This window comes from Harpia harpyja, chromosome 1, assembly GCF_026419915.1.
Source record: "Harpia harpyja isolate bHarHar1 chromosome 1, bHarHar1 primary haplotype, whole genome shotgun sequence".
NCBI lineage: Eukaryota > Metazoa > Chordata > Aves > Accipitriformes > Accipitridae > Harpia > Harpia harpyja.
This window is the reverse complement of record NC_068940.1, coordinates 45,610,534-45,631,181: the sequence shown is the minus strand read 5'-3', so window position 1 is coordinate 45,631,181 and position 20,648 is coordinate 45,610,534. Positions and strand designations below refer to the sequence as shown.

General features: G+C 50.6%; 1 protein-coding gene across 1 annotated transcript; it reads left to right on the top strand.

The window, feature by feature from the left end:
• The first annotated feature begins 497 nt into the window (after positions 1-497).
• Positions 498-20,318, top strand: LOC128145387 (centrosome-associated protein CEP250-like). The gene is made up of 18 exons (XM_052795783.1): positions 498-721; positions 1,414-1,470; positions 2,179-2,261; positions 2,834-2,999; positions 3,744-3,850; positions 4,913-5,140; positions 6,212-6,356; positions 6,641-6,787; positions 6,975-7,205; positions 8,763-8,956; positions 11,187-11,314; positions 11,523-11,692; positions 12,509-12,688; positions 13,437-15,956; positions 16,723-16,878; positions 17,307-17,414; positions 17,582-17,632; positions 19,929-20,318. Exons 1-18 carry the CDS (start codon positions 623-625, stop codon positions 20,118-20,120), a joined length of 4,962 nt encoding a protein of 1,653 aa, XP_052651743.1. The 5' UTR covers positions 498-622; the 3' UTR covers positions 20,121-20,318.
• The last annotated feature ends 330 nt before the right edge of the window (positions 20,319-20,648 follow it).

The following is a 20,648-nucleotide window of genomic DNA, read 5'->3' as shown; positions in this document are numbered from 1 at the left end:
TGCCGGTTTTTCTCTCGCTGCTTGCAGTCTGTCCCGTTCCTGCTGCAAAACAGGGAGCGAAAGCTTCAGTCGTTCCACCTATGTATGCCTGGGTTTCGTACTAGATGGGAACTCCTGCTCCAGGGGCTGAAGTTGGAGCTTTTCGTAGAAAGTTCCAGCTCTTCAGTTGGCTTCCCTGGGCGATGGACCTTTTCCACCGTCCCTGCGGTCCCACCCTTCTTGCCCCAGTGGCCCCAGACCCCGCCATCCGACCCTCTGGGCTTTCCTCGCGCTCCTTCTCTCCCAGACTGCACCGGGAGCGCTTTTTGCCCCCAGCGTTCTGCGGGGCCCTTAACGGTCTCTGAGCGGAACGCGCTGGAGCGAAGGGCTGCCGGGGCGGCCTCTCCCCCGCACCCTCAGCGAGCAGCGAGGAGAAGCGAGAAGGGAGAAGGGAAGCGCTGCCACAGAGCGGCCCCGAGCGAGCCCGGCTCTCCCGCCCGGCGCCCGGTCGCGCCCGGCGGGCAGGGTGAGCCGCTGCGCCCGCCTCTGGCAGGCGCCTGAGCGCGGTCCGCCGGGGCAGGCCGCGGAGCAGCCCCCGCCGCGGGGCCCGTCAGGCGGCGGAGCCCGGCTGGAGAGCGGGGGCATGGCGGCGCGGAGCCAGGCCTCCCTGCGGCGCCGGCTGCAGAGCTCGCAGGAGGCGCAGCACCGGCAAGCGGTGCTGGTGCGGAAGCTGCAGGCGAAGGTGAGGAGCGGGGGCGCCGGCCCGGCGGGGAGCTGCCCGGGGACGGGCCGCGGTGGCGGGGCCGGGGTGCCCGGGCCGCCCGCGCAGCGCTGAGAGGGGCCTCGGCGGCGGCGATGGCGACGTCGGGGGGCGAAGGCGCGGCCCCAGCGGGGCCCTCCCCGGGGCGTTCCCCGGCGCTGCCGCGGGCGGGACGGCGCCGAGCCCGCAGCTCGGGGGAGGCCCCGGGAGCCGCCCTCCTCCGCCCGGCCCGGCCCGGCCCGGCCCGGCCCGGCCCGGCCCGCTGGGCGCCTGGCCCTGCCGCTGTCACCCTGCCGAGCCTCTCGTGAGGGCTTGTCCGTACTGAAATAAAGATGCCCGGCTCGCAGGCGCCTTTGTTGGGCCACGTTAGCAGGGGGCTGTCCCAGAGGCAGGAGCCGAGCCGGCGGGGGTGGTTTGGGGCGGCCCCGGGCCGAGGCAGGCAGCTCTTAGGATGAGCAGGTAGCAGTACGTGTAAAAGAAACCCCGTCTCAGTTTCTTCAGTACGAGATAAAGTGAAGCTTGCCTGTATCGTAAGGACTTCTTGTTGGCGGCATCGGCAGCGCTGTGGAACGTGCTGTGCTTGGGCTGTAAAGACTTGGAGAAAAGCTAACGCAGGAGGAGCCGAGCCTGTTGCAAGCTGCATTCGCTCATCTTCATTCTATGTCTCCATCCAGGTACTGCAGTATCGGACTCGGTGTCGAGAGTTGGAGCAGCAGCTGGCAGCAGGAGGGGTGAGTGTGCAGGTTGCTAAGTAAAGACCGTGTAGGTAGCATTCGTTAACGCAGGCCAAAGCAAGCTCCCCAAAGCAATGGCAGAGGGAAGCAAGATTTTGCTGCCTGAGGGTTTAAAGCAGCGCTGTAAGTTTGCCGGTGAGTGTTTTGTGCAGTTGCCATTCTTAGAGGAGCCAGTGGTCCCAGAAATGCCAGTGCAGGAAACCCTGTGGAGGGGGATTTTAGTTTTGAGAAAGAGTGCTTTATTGCTGGCGTAGCATTTTGTCCTAGGGCTCAGGAGAGGGCCACACTGCCTGTTACGTTATATGGCCGTCTCTGAAAAAGAATGGGTTGAAACGTGGCATTTTGGAAGGCAAGAATGCTGGCGTTCAACATACGGCCACGTGCTTTTCTTTCTGCTTCACGGCTAAAGTAAACCTAGGAAGAACAGAGGGTAGGAGAGTAGGAGAGCATTCCCAGGCTTCAAGTCGAAGTGAGCAGTCACGGTTGTGAGCTAAGGAGACCTAGCTGCGAGAGTGCCACGGTGGGGGACTGAGGAGAGCTACTCGCGTTGAGCACCTCCCTTGCTCTCCATAGTCACGACACTGTTACGCCTGGAAGAAGCCACGAGCTCCTGAGCTACCCAAGCGAATGGAGCGGAAAGCGGTGGATGCTAGCAGCAGTGAAGGGAAGACAAGAATTTGACTAAACTTTTCCTTTCTTCTGAAGGGACCCCTTCCAGGCAGGTGGGAAGCCACAGAAGACCAGAGCCTGGAGAAAGCACTGCTTCAGGTGGAAGAGGAGCAGCAAAGGTACAGGGAAGAAGCGTTCCCTCGTACCTGGTATCCTGGATGCTCGTGGAAGTGAGGGAAAACCTGTCAGTGCTGCCTGGTCTCCCCAAGGGGAGCAGCTGGGCAAGCTGCTTTGAAAGGAGAAAGGTCCACAGTCTGTTTTCTGTGGTGCAGTAATAGTGTTGTGTGCTGAATGTCTCTGTTTTGAGCGGGGGGTTATTCCGGGTGACTTCCAAAGGTCCCTTTCCAGCCTAGATTATTCTGTGGTTCAGTAGGTGAGCGGCTCAGCAGAGTGCTAGAGAAAGGTGATGCATCCAGTGATCAGACAGCACGAAGGGGAGGCAAGACGTGAACTGTGGGCATCATCAAAGTTGAAGGGGAAACCGCAATTGTAGGTGGAAGTAGAAGGCTTAAAGCAAGGAGAAGCAAATGAGTACGCCATCACAGAGAGATCTCAGTTAATCCTAGCAAGCACTTTTACTGCCTCTCAGTTTGACAACAAAGTCAGCGTTGAGGGAGTTGGGAAATGACGGGGGTGCTGCTTGTGGATAGCAGTTGTTCAGTGACCTCATTGCTGTTTCTCCCTTTCCAAGGTGTGAGAATCTGGCAGAAGTGAACGCTCTCCTGCAGGAGCACCTCGATGAAGCGAATGAGGTTAATTCAGCCCTTAAAGAAGATGTTGGAAAACTGACGGCAGATTGGATGAGGGCCCGGGAGGAGCTGGAATTGAAGGAGAGTGAGTGGCGCAGCGAACGTGAGGTAAGGATGGGCGACGGGAATGTCAGACGCGATGCCGGGGTGGAATGAGAATGGGTTTTATTTCTGGCCTGGAGAACTTGCTGTGTGAAAGTTGTGGCACTGTTGAGGATGTATTGGTGTTTACGAGCAGAAGACAGGGGTGTGAGATGGAGGAGTGTCAGCAAATTGTGGTGATGGAAGGTGCCCGCGTGCTGTGACCGTACTGCTCGTTCTCAAAGGCAAATGCTTGCTGTTGCTGGGCACTGTAGGGCAGTGACACATGAACGCTCGTCTGTGTTTTAATAGTTCCTAAATCTCTGTCTACAGCAGTGGAGGCCAAAGAGAGGTCTGTGTGTTTTCGGATTCAGGGTAGCCAACAGAAGAACAGGACAGGCCTCCCTTACCAATAGGCTGTTGTAAGCAAATCTGACACTGGTCTCGGAGGGGCTTGTTTTTGTCTTCCTCCACCGAGCCTGTTAGACACCTCTGCAGGGCGAGACGATGAATCGCGATCAGTTTGCTTTGTTGATACCCGCTCCTGCAGGGGAAGTGTGGATGTTCCCTTCTTTGCAGTCAGGTGGCAGGTCTACTGAGGATGCCTCTGTGGTGGCTCTTCAGTCCTTGATGCCCGCCCCCCCCCCGCCCCCGTTGGAATAGTTCTTAAAGGAGACCTGGTGATGACGGTTGTACCCTCTCCTATCTGAAAGGCTTGTACAGTGACAGCGAAGGCTGAATTGGCATTTCTTTTTGTCTTGGCCTGTTTAGCTTTATGACAGCTACCTAAGGGGTGAACGCAGCCGTCTACTCAGCCTGTGGCGTCAGGTGGTAACCTTCCGCTGTCATTTCCTGGAAATGAAGACTGCCACTGACCGGTGAGTAGAAGTGAAGGCTAGATCTCGTTGCAGAAAAAACATAGCTTCCCTTCCCAGCTGCTTTTTGAGCCTTGATGTTACCCTAGCTGCGGCTAAAGATACAATTTCTCCTTTGGCAGTCCGAAGCGATGGCATTAAGCATGCCTTAGGCTATATTCAGAAGCATTTTGTATGCTGCTGGTTTTCAGATAAAGCTGAGGGGCTCAGGCTATAAGCAGTGCAGAGGCCCTGAACAGGTGAACTTGACTATGGTGATGTTTGGGCATATTAACACAGACACAGGCATATGTGGACGAGTTGGAAGAGACTCACCAAAGCTATGCATGCAGCATGCGGGGCGGTCCCCTTTTATAGAGTGATTAAAATTTGCCTTAAATCTCACTGGCTTTCCTTTCCCACTGCTCCTGATGGAAAGATCATTCATGAATATATATATATATATATATATATTTATTTTTTCCTTCTCATTTCCAGCTTACGTTTATCCTGGTCAGTTTGCATCTGCTTATTCCTGTACCAACACTGTTGAGAGAAAGAATAGCTTCTCTACCCTGCTATTACATTTCTCCAATTGATTTTGCTTAGTTTGATCCCTCCCTTTTATGATTGTTTTCCTGTTCTTGGGCTCTCTGAGGTTCCTTTCTCACAGCTGCCTTCTGTGCAGAGAAAAATAGCGTAGCCTAACAGTAAATTCTTCTGGTGTCAGCATGCCATTTCAAACTCTGGGTTACCGTCAGCCGTTTACCTTATTTGGTGACAAGCTTTCCTTAATGCGTAGAGTATACCTGACCCGCTAGTTAATTCCTGAAGCCTTCTGGCTGTTCCATACATTTCGTCTTATCTCTGAGGAGAAAAGAGATTCATTCCTCAACCATCAAATAGACCCATTGCCCAAGGATCAAGATGTGTCCTGATCCCAAAGTGTCAGATGAGTGATTCGTCCCCAACGAAGATGTCGTCTTTCCTGCCGGCTTTTCCTGTTGCGCAATTCCGTGCTTCGGAAGCGAGTCAGCTGATAAAGATGGTGGTGTGAACGTTACTTCCTTCTTGATTCTTCTTCAGAGATTTGTCAGAGCTGAAGGCAGAGCAAATGAGGCTTTCTGGATCTATACTTGTAAACTGCTCCCACCTAAACTGTGGCGTACGGCCCTGGGAATCCGTTACGCTGGGTAGACCTGTCCTCAAGGATCAGGCACAGCAGCAAGCGGAACAGGAAATAAGCCAGAAGACTTGGGCAGTGATGCACTTACAAGTCGAAGGGGACCCGGAGAAGAAGGAGCTTCAGGACAGGTAAATGTGTTTTAAACTTTGCTGTTAGCAGCGTTGTCTTCTGTGGGTGCTTGTTGGATTCATAGGGTGGGCTGTGTTCACGTTTAAAACGCACCCATACTGCACAGCCTTGTTCCTGTCCCTAGTCAAACTATTGCCTTCAACAGAACGGATAGAAGAAACCATCTGACAGACAGAAGCTCTTGTGAGTAAGGCAGGACTGGAAAAGAGATGGCATATTACAATGTTTTTGCTATTAACTGATTCTTGGTGAGAAATGGAGACCAGCGTAAAGAGAGCTGTGTCTCTTGTACAGCCCTTTTGCTACCCAGGGCTGTGCTAAAGGAGTTGGGAGGAATTTGCACAGGACCATCATATGCAATGTAGCCCCTCCGTACTGCCGTTTCCACGCTAGACTGAGTGCAGAAGGCCTTTGGGGCAAGGAGTGCCATTTTGCAACATCACACGTACTAACCTGAAGCATCCTGTGATCCTGTGATAATTAGTTTGGGAAATTCATGCACATCTCCCCAGATAGATTGCCAGCTCCTTCATCAGTTCGCTGCTGAAGGCAAAAGTAGTTGTGGGACTATTAATGTGGACTTTAGAAGTCTGTCTTACCCAAAGAAGAACTTTGGAAAGTCTTGTGTCCAACGTATGAAAGAGGAGAGAGAGAACTAGCAGGCGGGAAGCTGTTAGCTACCTGAAAGGCGGTTGTAGCGAGGTGGGTGTCGGTCTCTTTTCCCGAGTAACAAGTGATAGGACGAGAGGAAACGGCCTCAAGTTGTGCCAGGGGAGGTTTAGATTGGATCTTAGGAAAAATTTCTTCACCGAAAGGGTTGTCAAGCGTTGGGACGGGCTGCCCAGGGAAGTGGTTGAGCCACCATCCCTGGAGGTGTTTCGAAGACCTGTGGAGTGTGGTGCTTAGGGACACGGTTTAGTGGTGGACTTGACAGTGTTAGGTTTACGGTTGGACTCGATGATCTCAAAGGTCTTTTCCAACCTAAATGATTCTATGATTCTATACTTGTGGTTTTGGAAAGGACAATGTTTTTTACGTTAAAAACTTGTTTGTCTTTCCCCTTCTCATAGACCGAAGGACTTAGCTGCACTTGAAGGAGAACATTCATTATTACAGAGCGAGTTGGTGGTCGCAAGAGAGATGCTGGAGGAATCGCACCTTCAGAGGGATCTGCTGAAGCAAGAGAAACAGGAGCTTACCGTGGCACTGGAGAAGGTATGGTCACCTTATTCCGAGGCAGCACTTGTGGGAGAGGCAGCTGTGATAGCAAGACCACCACAGATGCTGTTTCTGGCAGTAGAAGACAGGGACAATGTTGTTGTCCTTCTTGGAAGACGGTGATCAGACCACAGAGGCTCTCTGGTGTAGTTAGTGCCCACGTGCTTGTTGGGAACGCTGAACTGGGAGTGTGTCAGAGACACGACAGGGGATCTGGAGTTGCTGCTTGAAGTCAGGGATTTTCCTGTCTTTGTTGTCATGTTGTTCTTTCGTCTCTTCAGGCAGAGCAGTCGGTAGCGGAGTTGACAGGGGCTCAGAATAAGCTGAGTGCTGAAATAGCCAATCTACACGTTGCAGCAGCGAACATGAGCAGTATCAATGAAGCTCTTGCCTTGGATAAAGTGCAGCTGAACAAACTTGTGTTGCAGGTGAGCAGAGTTGTCAAAGATCTTGCCAGGTGTTTGTCTCCAGCTGCTGCTGCTTCTCAGACTTCTTGCCTTCAGACAGTATGACTGTCTGAATATGGAAACGTTGCTCTTTTCTCTGTCCAAGCCAAAGCTCCTACAGAGTAAATCTTACTGTTATTTTATTTCCTCTGTGCTTCTGTGATTGTAGCTGGAGCAAGAGCTTGACGTTCTGTCGGGTAAAGTGGACGAGGTGGAGAGAGCAAAGATCTCTGACCAGGAGAAGCTGAACTTGTGGGAGAGAACAAATGAGGCGCTGAGCGCAGAGAAAGCCCACCTGGAGCAGCTGCTGAAGGAAGCAGAGGAGCAACAGGAGGGGCTGCAGGTAGAGCTGAGGATGCTGGCAGAGGAGAAGGCAGAAACCCAAGAGAAACTCAATCAGGTGAGACCAAAAACCTGGTGCTTTCTGGGTGGGCTTTTGGCTGCTTGGCTCAGTGAAGCTGTATCTGTTGGATTCTGCAGTGGTTTTTGTCAAGGAGACACTTGGTAGCGCTGGAGGTCAGACGGCTTTGTTTACTTCCTTCCGGAAATGTGTTGATGGCTCGCAGAGCTGTTGTGCAATTCTCTGAGTTGTCCTCTGCTTCTACAGATTCCTTTAATCCACCTGCCTGTGTTGGCCTCTTTTTTGGCTTTTGATAAGCTGCAGAGAGGTGATTTGCCTTGCGTAATCCTTACCCTGTAAGCAAACAAGCAAGCTCCTCACCCATTTTCTGAGGCCAAAAACCCCCGGGGCTGCATGTTTCTATTTATGCTTTTTGTTGTGAAGTCTGCAACTTTCCAAGCTCCGCTTGTTGGGGCCTAGAGGGCGGGACAAAGCGGCAAGTCAGCGTCTGCTGTCTTGTACTGCTAAGAACGGGAATGACATCCTGAAATCGTTGGAACTGTATTTTACGACATACACGCAGCTTTGAATTGCTAGAGCCTCTTTAGGCTTTGAGGGAGAAGATGAGAAAGAGGTGATCACAGGAGACTGTTTACTCTGGACTAACTGGTTTTGGTAGAGTGGAAAAAGAGCTTGGGAGAATTGTATCGCTGGAGGAGACTAGGGAGCTTGCCATCATTTCAGTGTCAGTTTCATAATGTACAATCTTAGGTCTTATGGGATAACTTTGAGAGGAGAATTGTTTGTTTCTGATGGTCTGTTCTCTGTTAGACAGCCTTAGTTTTGGAGTACGTGGTCTGTTTGGCAAATAGCCAGCAGAGGTATTATACTGCAGAGGAAAGCTATAAAATCACGGTTAGTCTTCAGGCTGGAATGCCAGCAAGGTCTATTGGACAACTTGTTTGTGTAAGACAAGTAAACAGTATTGTTGACATGAACTACTGTCCAAATAGAGTCTACCATCTCTTTGGCCACACCAGCCAGACTTCCGTAAATCACTAAATGACACTGCCCACCACAAGGGCTGTTTCCCTGCCAAGGATCACCTCATTGCATCCGACTGCTGTACACACTGAAGTAGGTGTGTGGTGGTGTTTTGCGACAAGGTGACGCTTTGATGTTGGTTTTTCTTCTTCTAGGAGGAGAAACCACGTGTATGTCCACTTTATTCGGCGAGCAAAGTTGCTTTTGCTCAAACTTTCCTGAAAATTTCCAGCACTGGAATAGATCCTGATAGAATTTTAGTTTGCAAGGTGGCAGTTGTGGAAGATGTGGTATTGTTGCGTGAAAACGTGTAGTCTGGGGTGTGTACGTTTGTCCTGAAGGGGCTGTCTGGTCCCAGGCAACCCAGTAGGGCCTTACACATCGCTTTCGGGTTAACAGCCCTAGTGCCTTTTGGCAGCCCAGGGTGTTAGGGCGGTATAAAGCAGATGCTCTTAAACTTTCAGGCCAGAGTACCGGAGCTCTCTCTCCTCTAGCTGATTCAGAAGTGGCACTGGCTGGCTCTGCACAGAACTCCAGAGGAAGGACTCTAACTGTATTTTGTCCCGCTTTCAGGTTCACCGCCAGCAAGAGTCAGCTAGCAGTGGTCTGGAGCAGTTGCGGCAGGAGTCCTCTCGCCAAGGGCAGGCACTGGCCAACGTATCCAAAGAGAAGGAATTGCTGGTGCACGAGAAGGCTGCCCTAGAGGTGCGACTGGCAGCCACGGAGCAGGAGAGACGAGGCCTTGCAGAGCAGCTGGCAGAGGCCAGGTAAAGGCAGGGGGGAGACCCTAGGCAGGAGATTATTTAATGTCTGTAATTATAGAGGTGATAATCATTACACGAGGATTCGTTGCATCCTGTATGCTTTTCAGCCGTTTTCACCTTCCATGGACAGAAAACGGAAGAATCTCGAGCAAAAAAAAAAACAAAAACCCAAACCAGTACAGCATGGTTTGAAGGTTATTTTTCTGACAGCTAAAGCTAACAAAGCTCTCCTGAGCCTTGGGCTCATGTTTATGCCCCCTTGCACGTTCCTGTGTGAAGTCCAAAGCAAGCCAGCATAATTCCTCGGTATCTGGTACCTTGGCTCTGCATTGAGTAGTAATTAAACCATGCAGATGTTTACTGAAACCCAAAGCTTCTCTCTGGTTTTGGTTTCTTGTTCTGCGCGTTTGAACTTGGATCTTTCCTTATCAAGTAGTTTGACGTGGGATCTTCAGAATTCAAGGCTACTACGTACGGACATTGCGAGTAGGACGCTGCCGTTTAGGGTGAAGCTAGAGGCTCGTGCTGAAAATCTTGAGGGCCTACTGTTTCTAGTCTAACTCTTGTTACCTGTGGTGCAGGACCTAGAGTTGGTTACACCAGCAGCAGGGAAGCCTCTTTTGAATGGTCGCCAGTCTGCGGGAATTGTTGCCCATCATTGATGTCTGGGTCCGGTACTCCTTACCACGTGCTGTTTTGAGATAGACATCATGGAGGAGTTTATGCAGGGAAGGAACAAGATTTTGTCCTTCTGCTGGATCAGGTTTCTAAGATCCCACGTGACAAGTTCTGCTTTTAAAAAAAAACCAACCCCAAACTACCCAACGTATCGAGATGTTTGTCCTCCTCTCAGGTCTTTTTTAGAAGACTCCTGAACTTGCAGAGCTGTACAAATTAGAGACCGTTTGTCATGCTTCTTGACTTTTACGCCTTACCACTCCAGAGTATGTTGTTAGCAAGGCTGATAAACACCATTTTGACTCAGTCTGTTTCTTGAGAGCTGCTGCTGCTTCTGAGCTCCAGCTCTTATTTGATCCAGCTGAATTATGTTCTGTCAATTATTGGGCTGTAGCAACTATTCTTGCCAGACGTTGTTCTCAAGAGCCTGTTGTTGTCGTCACAGTTTTGGATTCTTATCTTCTCTGTTGTGTTTTAGAGACTGACTTTGATTTATCCTTAAAATGGAGCATATTTACTTTGGACTGCCAGAGATAGGCGTAGTCAGAAATATGTGCTTGTTCTCCTTCTTGAAGAGACATCCTCCATCGTCCATCAAAGCAGTGAAATCCTACTGTTGTGGGTCTTATTGTTGTACCACTCGGGTGCCCCTTTACCCTGAAGGATGTTATCCTGGTTGCATGCCTGTACTAGTGAGGCAGTGCTGTGTATGGTAGGAACCTGGCACGCAGGACGCCGTGTTAGATCAGGGAGGCAACTTCAGCTTCTGGTTCCAGAATCCTGTGTGTCATACGCAGCAGTTGGTTGAAGTCTATGGATGTAACAATTTGCCTCCGCAGTACTACAACTTCCATTTTAAAGAGCGGCAAGTCATTTGGGCTACTGCCTACTTAGTTAGCAACGCTTAGAGAAAAGTAGCAAGTTTTTCTCTTGAACTTCCAAGAGTTTAAACTGAAGGCTACCTGTCTCTCCTTTCAGGTAGTCCTTGTTCAGATAAAATCTAGTTCAGATTTCTCACAGATGCTGCTTACAAGCATGAGATTTTACTATATCATCTGATGTATTGCTTTAGTCCCTTTGAAATATAGGGAGTCTGGAAGATCACCTCCCTGTACGTACACTACGAACGGCATCAAAAAGTCACGAGTCAGCCAGGGAGATACTCTTACTCTGTGCCCCTGCAGAGCAACCTGGAAGTGACGATGAGCAAAGGGCTGCGAGCAGAGGCTGGGCTTTTGCTTGCTGGCACAGACTTTGTGAGCACAGCTACCCGTGTGTCATAGATCAGACAATAGCAATTTAAGATTTGGCTATGGAGATCAAATTCGTCTGGGCTTTCTGTGTTACGCTAGGTCATAAGCAAAGCCTGGGCTTTCCCTCGGAGGGGCCTGCATTGCTCTTTTAAACGGCAGAAATATGCCTTCTGTATACCAGTTTCCATGCAACCCATTTTCCGTACTGAGGGGTAGGGATCTTGAACCAGTTCTCACTGGACTAACTCCCTGTGGGCGTCAGGAGCAAGAAACTCATTTCTCTCCGTATTGGCGTCTTGTAGGTCAGGGAAGGAGACCCTGGAATCCAGCCTGCTTGAGGCTCAGCAGCGCTTATGTCAGCTGGAGATCGCCAGGAGTCAGCTTGAAATCCAACTTCACACGGTCAGGCAGGCCAAGGAGGTGATACAAGGTGAGAGCCTCGTGTGCTTTGTTTCTGGTGATCCCCCTGCCTAGGGAGGATGGTATAAAAATAGCTCTCTGTCTGCAGTGCTTCTAAGGAGTGAAGGAGCTGGAGACAGATCCCTCCTACACTGAAAAAATTCAAATGGCTGAAGGTTAGTGAAGTCAGAACCGCTGTTTGTGTAGGCCCTGAATCTTGCCATTTGTCACGTTTGCAGGGGAAGTGAAGTGCCTTCAATGTGAGCTGGAAGCAGAGAGATCTCTCATGAAGCAGGAACGGGCAAACATGGCGCAACAGCTCTTGCGGACAGAAGAGCAGTATAACGATACCCTCAGACTTCGGGAAACTGATCACGAAGTGGAAATAAACAAGCTCCTGCAAGACCTGGTAGGAAACAATATGCTTCTGAATTCTTCAGGCAAGCTTTGTGGGCTGGCTTTAGAAGAATAATAGCCTGAGCGTGTGAGATGGCAGCAAGCGTCTGTCATAGGCCACACGTTGCTAGGCCAGGCAGCAGAGCCAACGGCTCGCACTTGAAAGCACGTGAAGACCTACAGGACTATGCCGGGACAGTAAATGCAAGCCACGGATTCCCTGTGGGCCTGAGACGAGTTGAGCAGAAGGTTGGGTGGTCCCCACCCAAAGCATGGCAGTAAAGGGGTAGGATCTTACCAGACTCCTGTCTACCATGAAGTAGACTCCTAACTTTCCTGCCAACTGCAGTCGTGGGAACTTTGTTCCTTTCTTTCTGTCCTTTCACGGTTGACAGAGGTGTTATCTTTGGGCTTAAAGCATACAGAACAGATGGAACAGCCCCTTGTTCCTGGTACTTGAGTTCGTGGCCCGTCTTGTGACTAGGGCATGGGGGTGCTGGTCTCTTTCTCACCCTGCAGTCCATCTGCATCTTTTCCTCGATGAGAATGGAGTTGAGCTTTGAAAATAGAGACTCTGAGACTAGAGAGAAATCCCGTAGGCGAGAGGTGCTAGGAAACAGGCAGCCGCCAGAGAGGGGAAGGTAACATCTCCTCTTCTTCCACCAGCTGACCCTCCTTTTAAGTTCCTTGATAGGACATGATTTATGGAGGGCACAAAGCCACTACTGTGCGCTGTTGAGGTGGGGGTTTGTGGGAGGGATGAAGCTTCCCATTTTTTTGAGAAGCTTGGCTGGGACTCCATCTTGAAGTCTTTTTCTCCCCTCATCAGGCAAGCGAGCGGGAAGGGCACCATTCAGAGCTACAGGAGATGCTGGAGCAGTGGGAAAAGGAGAAGGCGGAGACAGAAAGGGAGCACGAGAAGAAGCTGTTTGATATGAAGCAGAGAGTTGCTACCATGCAAGCTCAACAAGAGGAGGAACGGACGAGAGTGGAGAATGCCAAGCAAGAGGTAAAGACTGTGAAAGGAGAATTTGTGTGGTTTTTTTACTCTTCTGGGCTCCTTATTGGCAGTGCTTCTCTGGACACTGTCCGTCTGGGTAGAAGCGTCTCTTAGCTACCCCTTTGTAAAGAGGAGCGATGCCTTGGCAGCCATGAGACCTTTGTGCCGTGAGGGACAGGGCCTGCAAAGCGAGAGGCTACCACAGTGTAGGTTTAAGAAAGGCAGGAAGCGCGTTGCAGCCTGAAGAGAACATGAACACCGTAACTGTGTCTGTGATCTGACCACTACTCCTTCAAGAGGGCACAGCGGGGTTCTAGAGGATGGTACCATGAAAACTCTACACAGTAGAGGTCCAAAAAAACCCCCAACGCCCAACCCCAAAAACGGGAAATCCCATGTTGGGGTTGTTCTGTCTTCCCTTCCTCCCTCCCTATCAGAGAGAACATCATCATGCCACTGCCTAAATCGTGGTTAGTCTGGACTTTAAATCCTGGCTGCGGTCCTGGCAGCTCCTCCCCAAAAGAACACGCTAGAGCTAGAAGAGGTTCGGAGAAGGGCAAAAAGGAAGACGGGACTGGCCGAGTAAGCTGGGAAAGACGCAACCGAAAGGGCGGCGCAGGAAAGGTCTTACAACATCCCGAGAGGCAGGGAGGGAGGGGGCAGCCCCTGACTGCCACTGAAGCAGGAGTTCAAATCTAGTACGAAAAGCAAACATACATAGGTGGAATTATTGAACCTCTTTGTCACTGTTTTGCAGCAGGAACGGGCCAGACTGCGAGCAGTTAAAGAAGAACTGGTACGGGAGATAAAACTTCTTCAGGAATCAGTCACAGGCTCCGAAACCCGAGCAAATGCAGCAACAGATAGGAATCGCTGCCTTGAACAAGAACTTCAAACTACATTGTCTATCTTAAAAATCAAAAATGAGGAAGTGGAAACGCAGCGGGAGAAAATCCAGATGCTCCAAAAAGAGGCAGCACAGGGAAAAGCTTTGCAGGAGAGTCTCACTCATATGACTGCCATCCTGTCAGAGAGGGAGGGAGAAATGAAGTTGTACCAGCAACAGATGAGAATGCTGGAAAACCAGAAAGAAACGCATGAAACTACTCTCAGTGAGGTTATCAAGGACATAACAGAGAAAAAACAGAAGGTTGAATCCCAGCAAGAACAGATACAGGAGCTGGAGAAGCAGCAAGAAATGCTGAGGACTGCTGTCAGCAAGATGAGCAAAGAGCTGGAGGAGAGAGACCGGGAGGTGGGATCCCAGCAAGAACAGATACGGGAGCTGGAGAAGCAGCGAGAAATGCAGAGGACTGCTGTCAGCAAGATGAGCAAAGAGCTGGAGGAGAGAGACCGGGAGATCCAATTCCAGGAAGGGAAAATAATGATTCTAGAACGACACGGTGCATCACAAGTGAGAAATCTGCAGGTGGATCTTGATCATATGAAAGGGAACTTGAAGGAGAAGAACTTGGAGCTTCTGTCTCTGACTCAGCAGATCCAAGCACTGGAAATGGAGAGAGAACAGGTGAAATCTCTGCACGCGAGCCTTGGAGACCTGAGGGCAGTTCTTAAGGACAGAGAGCGCGAGTGTGATTCTCAAAGGGATCAGTTAAGACTCTTGCAGCAGTACAAGGAACAGCAAGAGGGCTACCTGCAGGAGCTTCGTGGGACACTAGAAAAGATGACCCTCTCTTTATCTGAAAAGGATCAAGAGCTTGAGTCGCAACAAAAGCAAATCCGGGAAGCTGAAGAAGTCATGGAAATGCAGTTAAGGACTGTCCGTGACCAACTGGAGCAGACCTTAGGAACCTTAAAAGAAAAGGACAGACTCCTAGACATCCAAAAGCAACAAGCAAGGAGCTCTGCGGAAAAAACAGAAGAACAGATGAATGTCTTGCACAGAGACTTAGAATACACAACAGCAATACTGAAAGAAAAGGATTTAATGATTGAATCTCAGAAGGAACTGATTGAGACCTTCCAAAAACAAGAGCAAGACTCTGAACAGCAGAAGGAAATTCTGCAGCAGCTTCAAGTGGCACTAAAGGAAAAAGAACAAGAAATGTTATCCCTTAGAAAGCAATGTGAGGCGTGGAAGGAAAAGGAGGAAAAGCGTGAAGCTGAGCAAACAAATCTCCAAGCAACAAAACTGACTCTGAAAGAAAGAGAGGAAAAGATAGAGGTTCTGGAGGAGGCTATCTCTAAGCTTCAACAGCAAAAGGAGGAGGCAGCGATGCAGACCAAAGCTATACTGCAAAAACTAGAATACGCTGAATCTTCTCTAGAAGCGAGAGATCAAGAGATAGTGTCTTTGCAAGAGCACGTCCAGGAGCTTCGAGAGCAGAAGGAGTTAGAAGGCAAGCAGGCCAAGAGTCTAGAGCAGGATCTAGACAAAATGAGCCAAATCGTGAAGGAGAACCATTTGGAGTTCCTCAGGCAGACGGAGCAAATGAACATGTTCCGGCTTCGTGAAGAAAGCACGAAAGTAGCGCTAACATCATGCCAGCAGCAAGTGGATCTGCTTGAGCACGCGGTGAGGAAGAGAGAAGAAGACAATGAAACTCTCATGCAAAAACTCCAGCGCCAAGAAGAAGAACTGAAGACCTTGCAGAATCTCCAGCTTAGGCTAACCAAGAAGAATGAAGAGGTTAGGCATCGCAGAGAGCAAGAGAAGCTCCTGGAAGAAGCCTTGCACGAGATGGAACGAGAGACCAAGGCCGAAGGTGAACTAGAAGAGTTAGAAGAGGAAGTAAGAGCTCTTCGGGAAGATCTCCAGCATGTTCAGCCGACTCTGACAAAGAAGGACGAAGAGATCAAGAACCACAGAGACAGAGTCGGGTACTTAGAGAAGACTCTGGCGGAGAGAGAACAAGAGCTTAGGAGGCAGAGTGAACTCTTGAAGCAATTAACATCAGCTTTGCGATGGAAGGATGGCGGGGAGACCCTACAGAAACGAATCCAGAAACTCCAGAAATGGGAGGAAGAGGAAGCAGAGAAGAGGCGAGTTCTCCAGGAGAGAGACCGTTCCTTGCAAAGACAGAAGGAGCTAACCCAACAACTGGCGGATGAGCGGAAAGCCAAGGGGGAAGAATTGGAGCGCACGATTGCTATTTTGAAGCAGACCGAGAGCAGAGAAGTCAAATGGAGAGAGAAGGCACAAGCACTGACTCTTGCCCTTACCAAGAGTGAAATGGCCAACGGGACTCTGAGGGAAGAAATAGCCATCCTGCAGAGTACGGTTTCGGAGAGGGACACGGACCGGTTTCATCATCAGGTAGGCAGTGTGACTGATCATCAGTCAACTAAAGTGTCAATAAAGGATTCTAATGACGATGCCCGTAAAGATAGGGGAATATATAGTCCCATAAATACATGACCTGCTCGGCCAAAGAAACTGTGGTTGTAGCCAGCAGGCTTGCCTGTCTGCGTAGCTCAAGGCATTCACCTGCTGAAATGTTTTCTGTCAGCCCCCGAACTACTGAAAGAACTACAGAGCTTGCCGTTAGAATTAAATGAAGTCCAAAAGTTGGGGGTGGATACTTGGTTCTCTCCTAGGTAGGCAAGCTTAGCCAACGTGTCGTGGTTGGGGTTTGGCATGGAAAGGAAGGGGCACAGTTGACCAAACTAAGGTACTAACCTCAGTAGAATTTTGTAACGATGGTTGCACAGCAGCTACGCTGACAGTGCTTAGAGGATGCTTTCAGAGATGTAGATTTCTGAGGTACAGCTTTTCCAGTGTATTAAAAATAATGGCATTCGTACCGTTGCCTGATGAGGTGAAAGGCTTCATTGCGCATTCAGGATGTACTTGTGCTGCAGTCCAAAAGGCCGGAAGGCAAATCTGTGTGGATTTCCCCACGGCGATCGGGAGGAGGGCCCCTAGGAAGAGAGTGTGTTGTTTTGGCCCGTCAACCAGGAGGAGCAGAAGGGACTTGGCACTGTCCATTCCCGAGTCCGGTCACTCTCCCCGACTTGTCGATTCTGTCCCTCCTAACCTTTATGTGGCACCGGCTCACATAATCTCCTCTCTGTATACCCAGCAGGCTATTGCAGAAGGGGAGCAGCTATCATGGCTCTCGGAGAAGAGACTCCTGTCACAGCAGCTGGAATGTCTGCAGCGAGCAGTTGCAAGGCTGGAACTGGAGAAGGCAGAGCTGAAGCAACTCAATGCTGAGCTCAGGAGGACTCTCGAGCAGGTAAAACAGGCTTTCGCTGCCTCTGCAAAGCCTCACGGTCCGCTGGATCACACCACATTTCCACAGACAGCACTCTGGAGTCCTCTGCTTGTTTCCTTCCCTCTCCCACTTCCCCCTGTGGACACACGCTTTTGTATTTTCTCTCTCTTCTGGCACCCCGTTGCCTTCACAAATGCGCATTCACTCCGGTCCCACCCTTCTTGCCCCAGTGTCCCCATACAGGCACATTTGACGCTCTTGTGTCAGGAACTGTTTCCTCTTGCTCTTTCTCTTCCATAGCCTCCTTCGAGTGCTTTTTGCCCCCAGCATTCTCTGGTGCAATTAACAGCCTCTGAGCAGAAATCTCCTTGCCATGATGTCCAGAGCTCCTTTTGCTCCTTGTTTGGTGGCAGGTTTCTGTGACCCTTTCTCCTATCACCAACGTGCAGGTGGAACGTGAACGGAGGAGACTGAAGAGATATCACAGTGGTCGGTCGCTGCCAGATGCGTGCGGATTTTCGCTCTCTGACCAGCACAAGATGGCTGCTTCTAGACAGGTGAGAACAGAATCTTGCTTGGTGGGAGGAGGGTCTGCCCATACAGAGGAACAGTGGCAAATCCCAGTGGCAGCAGCCCCCCAGTATAGACCTAAGAGAATTGGAACGTAGACCATGGCCCTGGCCAAACTGGAGACCTAAAGGAAATCCTTGCGTTTTCTTCACAGGAGGAGTCTCACGCTCGCTGCAGTCGTCGATTAGCTGAGTTGCAGAACCAGGTGAGGAGTAGGAAAGCTCTCGTCAAAAGCTGCCGTGGCTGTACTGAGGGGCACAGCTTTGCACGATGCTACAGCCCGAGTTTTGTTTGGTTGTCAGGCAGTGAGTACACCAGGCAGTGGAAATACCCAGTCAGTCGGACACATCTGTTGGCCATGGCCAAACAACATCATGCACCTAGGTCTAGTCTCTGGCTTGCCTAGAGGTCAGGCGTGGTGGGAGAGGGATTGGAGGAAATTCAGAGCACTGGCACTCGCCTGAATATAGAGAAGATTCTAAGGATGTTCCCCTTGAGTCTTACTCATCTTGTTGACTGCTTCCATTTTCCCTTGACTCCGCTAACAGTAGAGCTTGCACTCTATCAGAGCTCCAGGGATCTGAGGCAGCGCCAGAGCTTACAGCCTTCAGGCAACCGTTAGTCTCCTATTGCTATGCTGTGCTAATCACGCTCCCAGTATCGGACCGAGTCGGAGACCTAAGCACAGTGTGGACGCTTGTTTTATCAGTGTAAGAATGTACATCCCAGCTCCTGAACCCTATTGCATGCCTTGACAGCGGCACTGGCAGCAGCAGCAGTCGCCAGACTCCTCTTCCACGTGCTTTTATGGCTCTGGTACGCCCTGGTCTCCCTGAGGAGGTGAATCTTCGCAGGTGTTCAGGGCAAAATGCCTGTAAGATTTACGCGAGTAAAGTACACGGTGCTCAGCTCTGGCAAGTGAGCCGAGCATACCGCTGAAGCCATCAAGTTACACCTTAAGGGTGTTTTCGCCAGGAAGCCTCGGCGCCTGAAGTTCTGTTGCTACAGATAACGGATTGAAGCCCCTTCCCCCTGTGACTGTTGTGTCTGCCTGCACTGTGGACCTACTCCAGCAGTTCAGCAGGAAAACGAAGGTGCTCAGCTCAAAGAATCATCCTCAGCTGGCTAGTTGGGGCACTCCTCTGGGTCTGGGAAACAGCGGAACTGGCACTTGATCTCCCCCTTCCTGGGAGATGCTCTTAGCAGCAGATGGCCACTTCTCCCACGCATACCTCTGGGTTACCTACCAAAGCGTGGGAGGCTTCCAAGCCCAGTTGCACAAAGGTGCCCTTATTATTTCAGAGAGAAGGTCAGAGCTGTCCCTCTCTTCAGGGGTGGTGTTCCCTAGCCTATGCGTATCGTTTGCTGTGAAGTCCCTCTGACGTCTTGCTTTCCGCGCGCACGCGCGCGCGCGCTACCGGCTTCTGATTCAGCGCCTCGCATTCCCCTTCTGGAGCTGGCTGCCCGAGTTTCCCACCTAGTCTGCTCTAGATGCTTAGCAGATCAGGGTCCCTCTTTTTATCTGCTTTGGCTTTACGTTGGCAGACCTTGGTATTGTAATTCAAACGGAGCAGGTTCCATAAGCCATAAAACTCCTTTAGGAATTGCTTCTGTTATTTGAGTTCCTTTGCCAAGAAAGAATATTTTCGTACTCCTAGCTCGAGGTTGGGGATGGCATTCCCATGTGGAACAGAGCCCTTGGCAAAGCACATGTCACTTTGCAAACAGAGGAGAACCTCCAGCCTGAGCTGTTCTCCCCGAAACAGCAAAGCACCGAGCGCTGCTCCCAGTGCTGGCATCTCCTCCGCTCCAAAGCAGGCAGAGGGCAACACGCCCGAGCTGCTGTGGCTGCGCTGCCCTGCCAACCTGACAGGAGGTGAGAGCAGCTGGGTCTCTCCCACCAAAAAGCCCAGCAGGCACAACCCGCTGTTGCCAGGAAATAATGAGAGTTTGAGGATTTTGAAGGCCTCAGCAGTCCTTTAAGGCTCATTTGCCTCCTGGGCTTTGTTCATCAGATTATGCTCTGCTCATTTGTGAAATGCTCTGAAGTTAGGAAGAGTGAGAGTTTTCTCCCATTTCATGTGCTAGCTGTCAGGGTTGTAAACTAGATCATAACAGAACGGTTCTTCACTACCTTGTGTATGCAGCAGTCCTCCTGCTGAGGAGAAAGCATGTGGAACTAAGGTGGCAGTAGGCCAAATCTCTCCTTTGAAAAAAAGGGTTGGGTTACGAAATGCTGTAGAAACCTCCCTCTTTAATAGGCATGTAATGTCTCGGTGTTGTACCTGTGAATGGTATGCCAGAAAGAAACTCGGAATTGTCGGTAATCTGAGCTCAGTTCAGGGTGGCTCTGGGAACCTGTTAGTTCCCATTCCACAAGGACAACGTGTTTGTCAGGGCTGGAGTTGGAGGGTGCGTCTTCCCCGACAGCCGGATCTGTGGAGCTACGGATGGTCCTAAGAGCGTGGGCTTGTCTGAGCTCGGCCTTTTGCCTCTTTCAGGTGTCCCTTCTGCAGACGCAGCTGGCACAAGAACGAAAATACAAGCAGGACTATATTGAGTGCTGTGCCAAGACCAGCCAGGAGCTGTCAGACCTTCACCAAGAGCTGTCTCGCTCCTTAGCAGCTGTGGTCAGGGAGCCCAAAGCTGCTGTTCTGGAAGCAGAGACTCGGAAGCTGGGTCAGCCTCTCTGAACCTTCTTTTCCTGTAGAGGAGCAGCTGCAGCATCACGGCGTTCCGGTCTTGTGCCCTTCCCGGAAATGTATTATGTTTTGCTGTGGGGAATGGGGGTACATCTGTTCTGTTTGCGTCCGGAAGCATTTCCTAGCGACAGCGATTTTAAAATTTTTTTTTTTTAATAAAAGAGATTTTGCGGGACTGCACTTTTTCAACGGGGGTACATTTGTTCTGTTGATGTTTGCAAGCATTGCCTAGTGCCAGCGCTGTCTAGAATTTTTTTTTAATAAAAGAGATTTTGCAGGACTGCACTTTTTTAGTAGGAAAAAGCAAGGGCTAGGCAAGTATGTGGCTTAGGAAAAGCTTACCCTCTTTTTTTCACTTGCACAAGTAAGCTATTCCGAGCTGCTGTACGATTTAACCTCTTGAGTTCGTAGCCCTTCCCTGTGACGAGAGAGGGAAACACGGAGGTGGTTACCAAAATGAAGGGGTGAAGGGTACAGGCCAGGGATGGGAGGTGGGGCAAGAGAGCGGCGGTTTTTTCC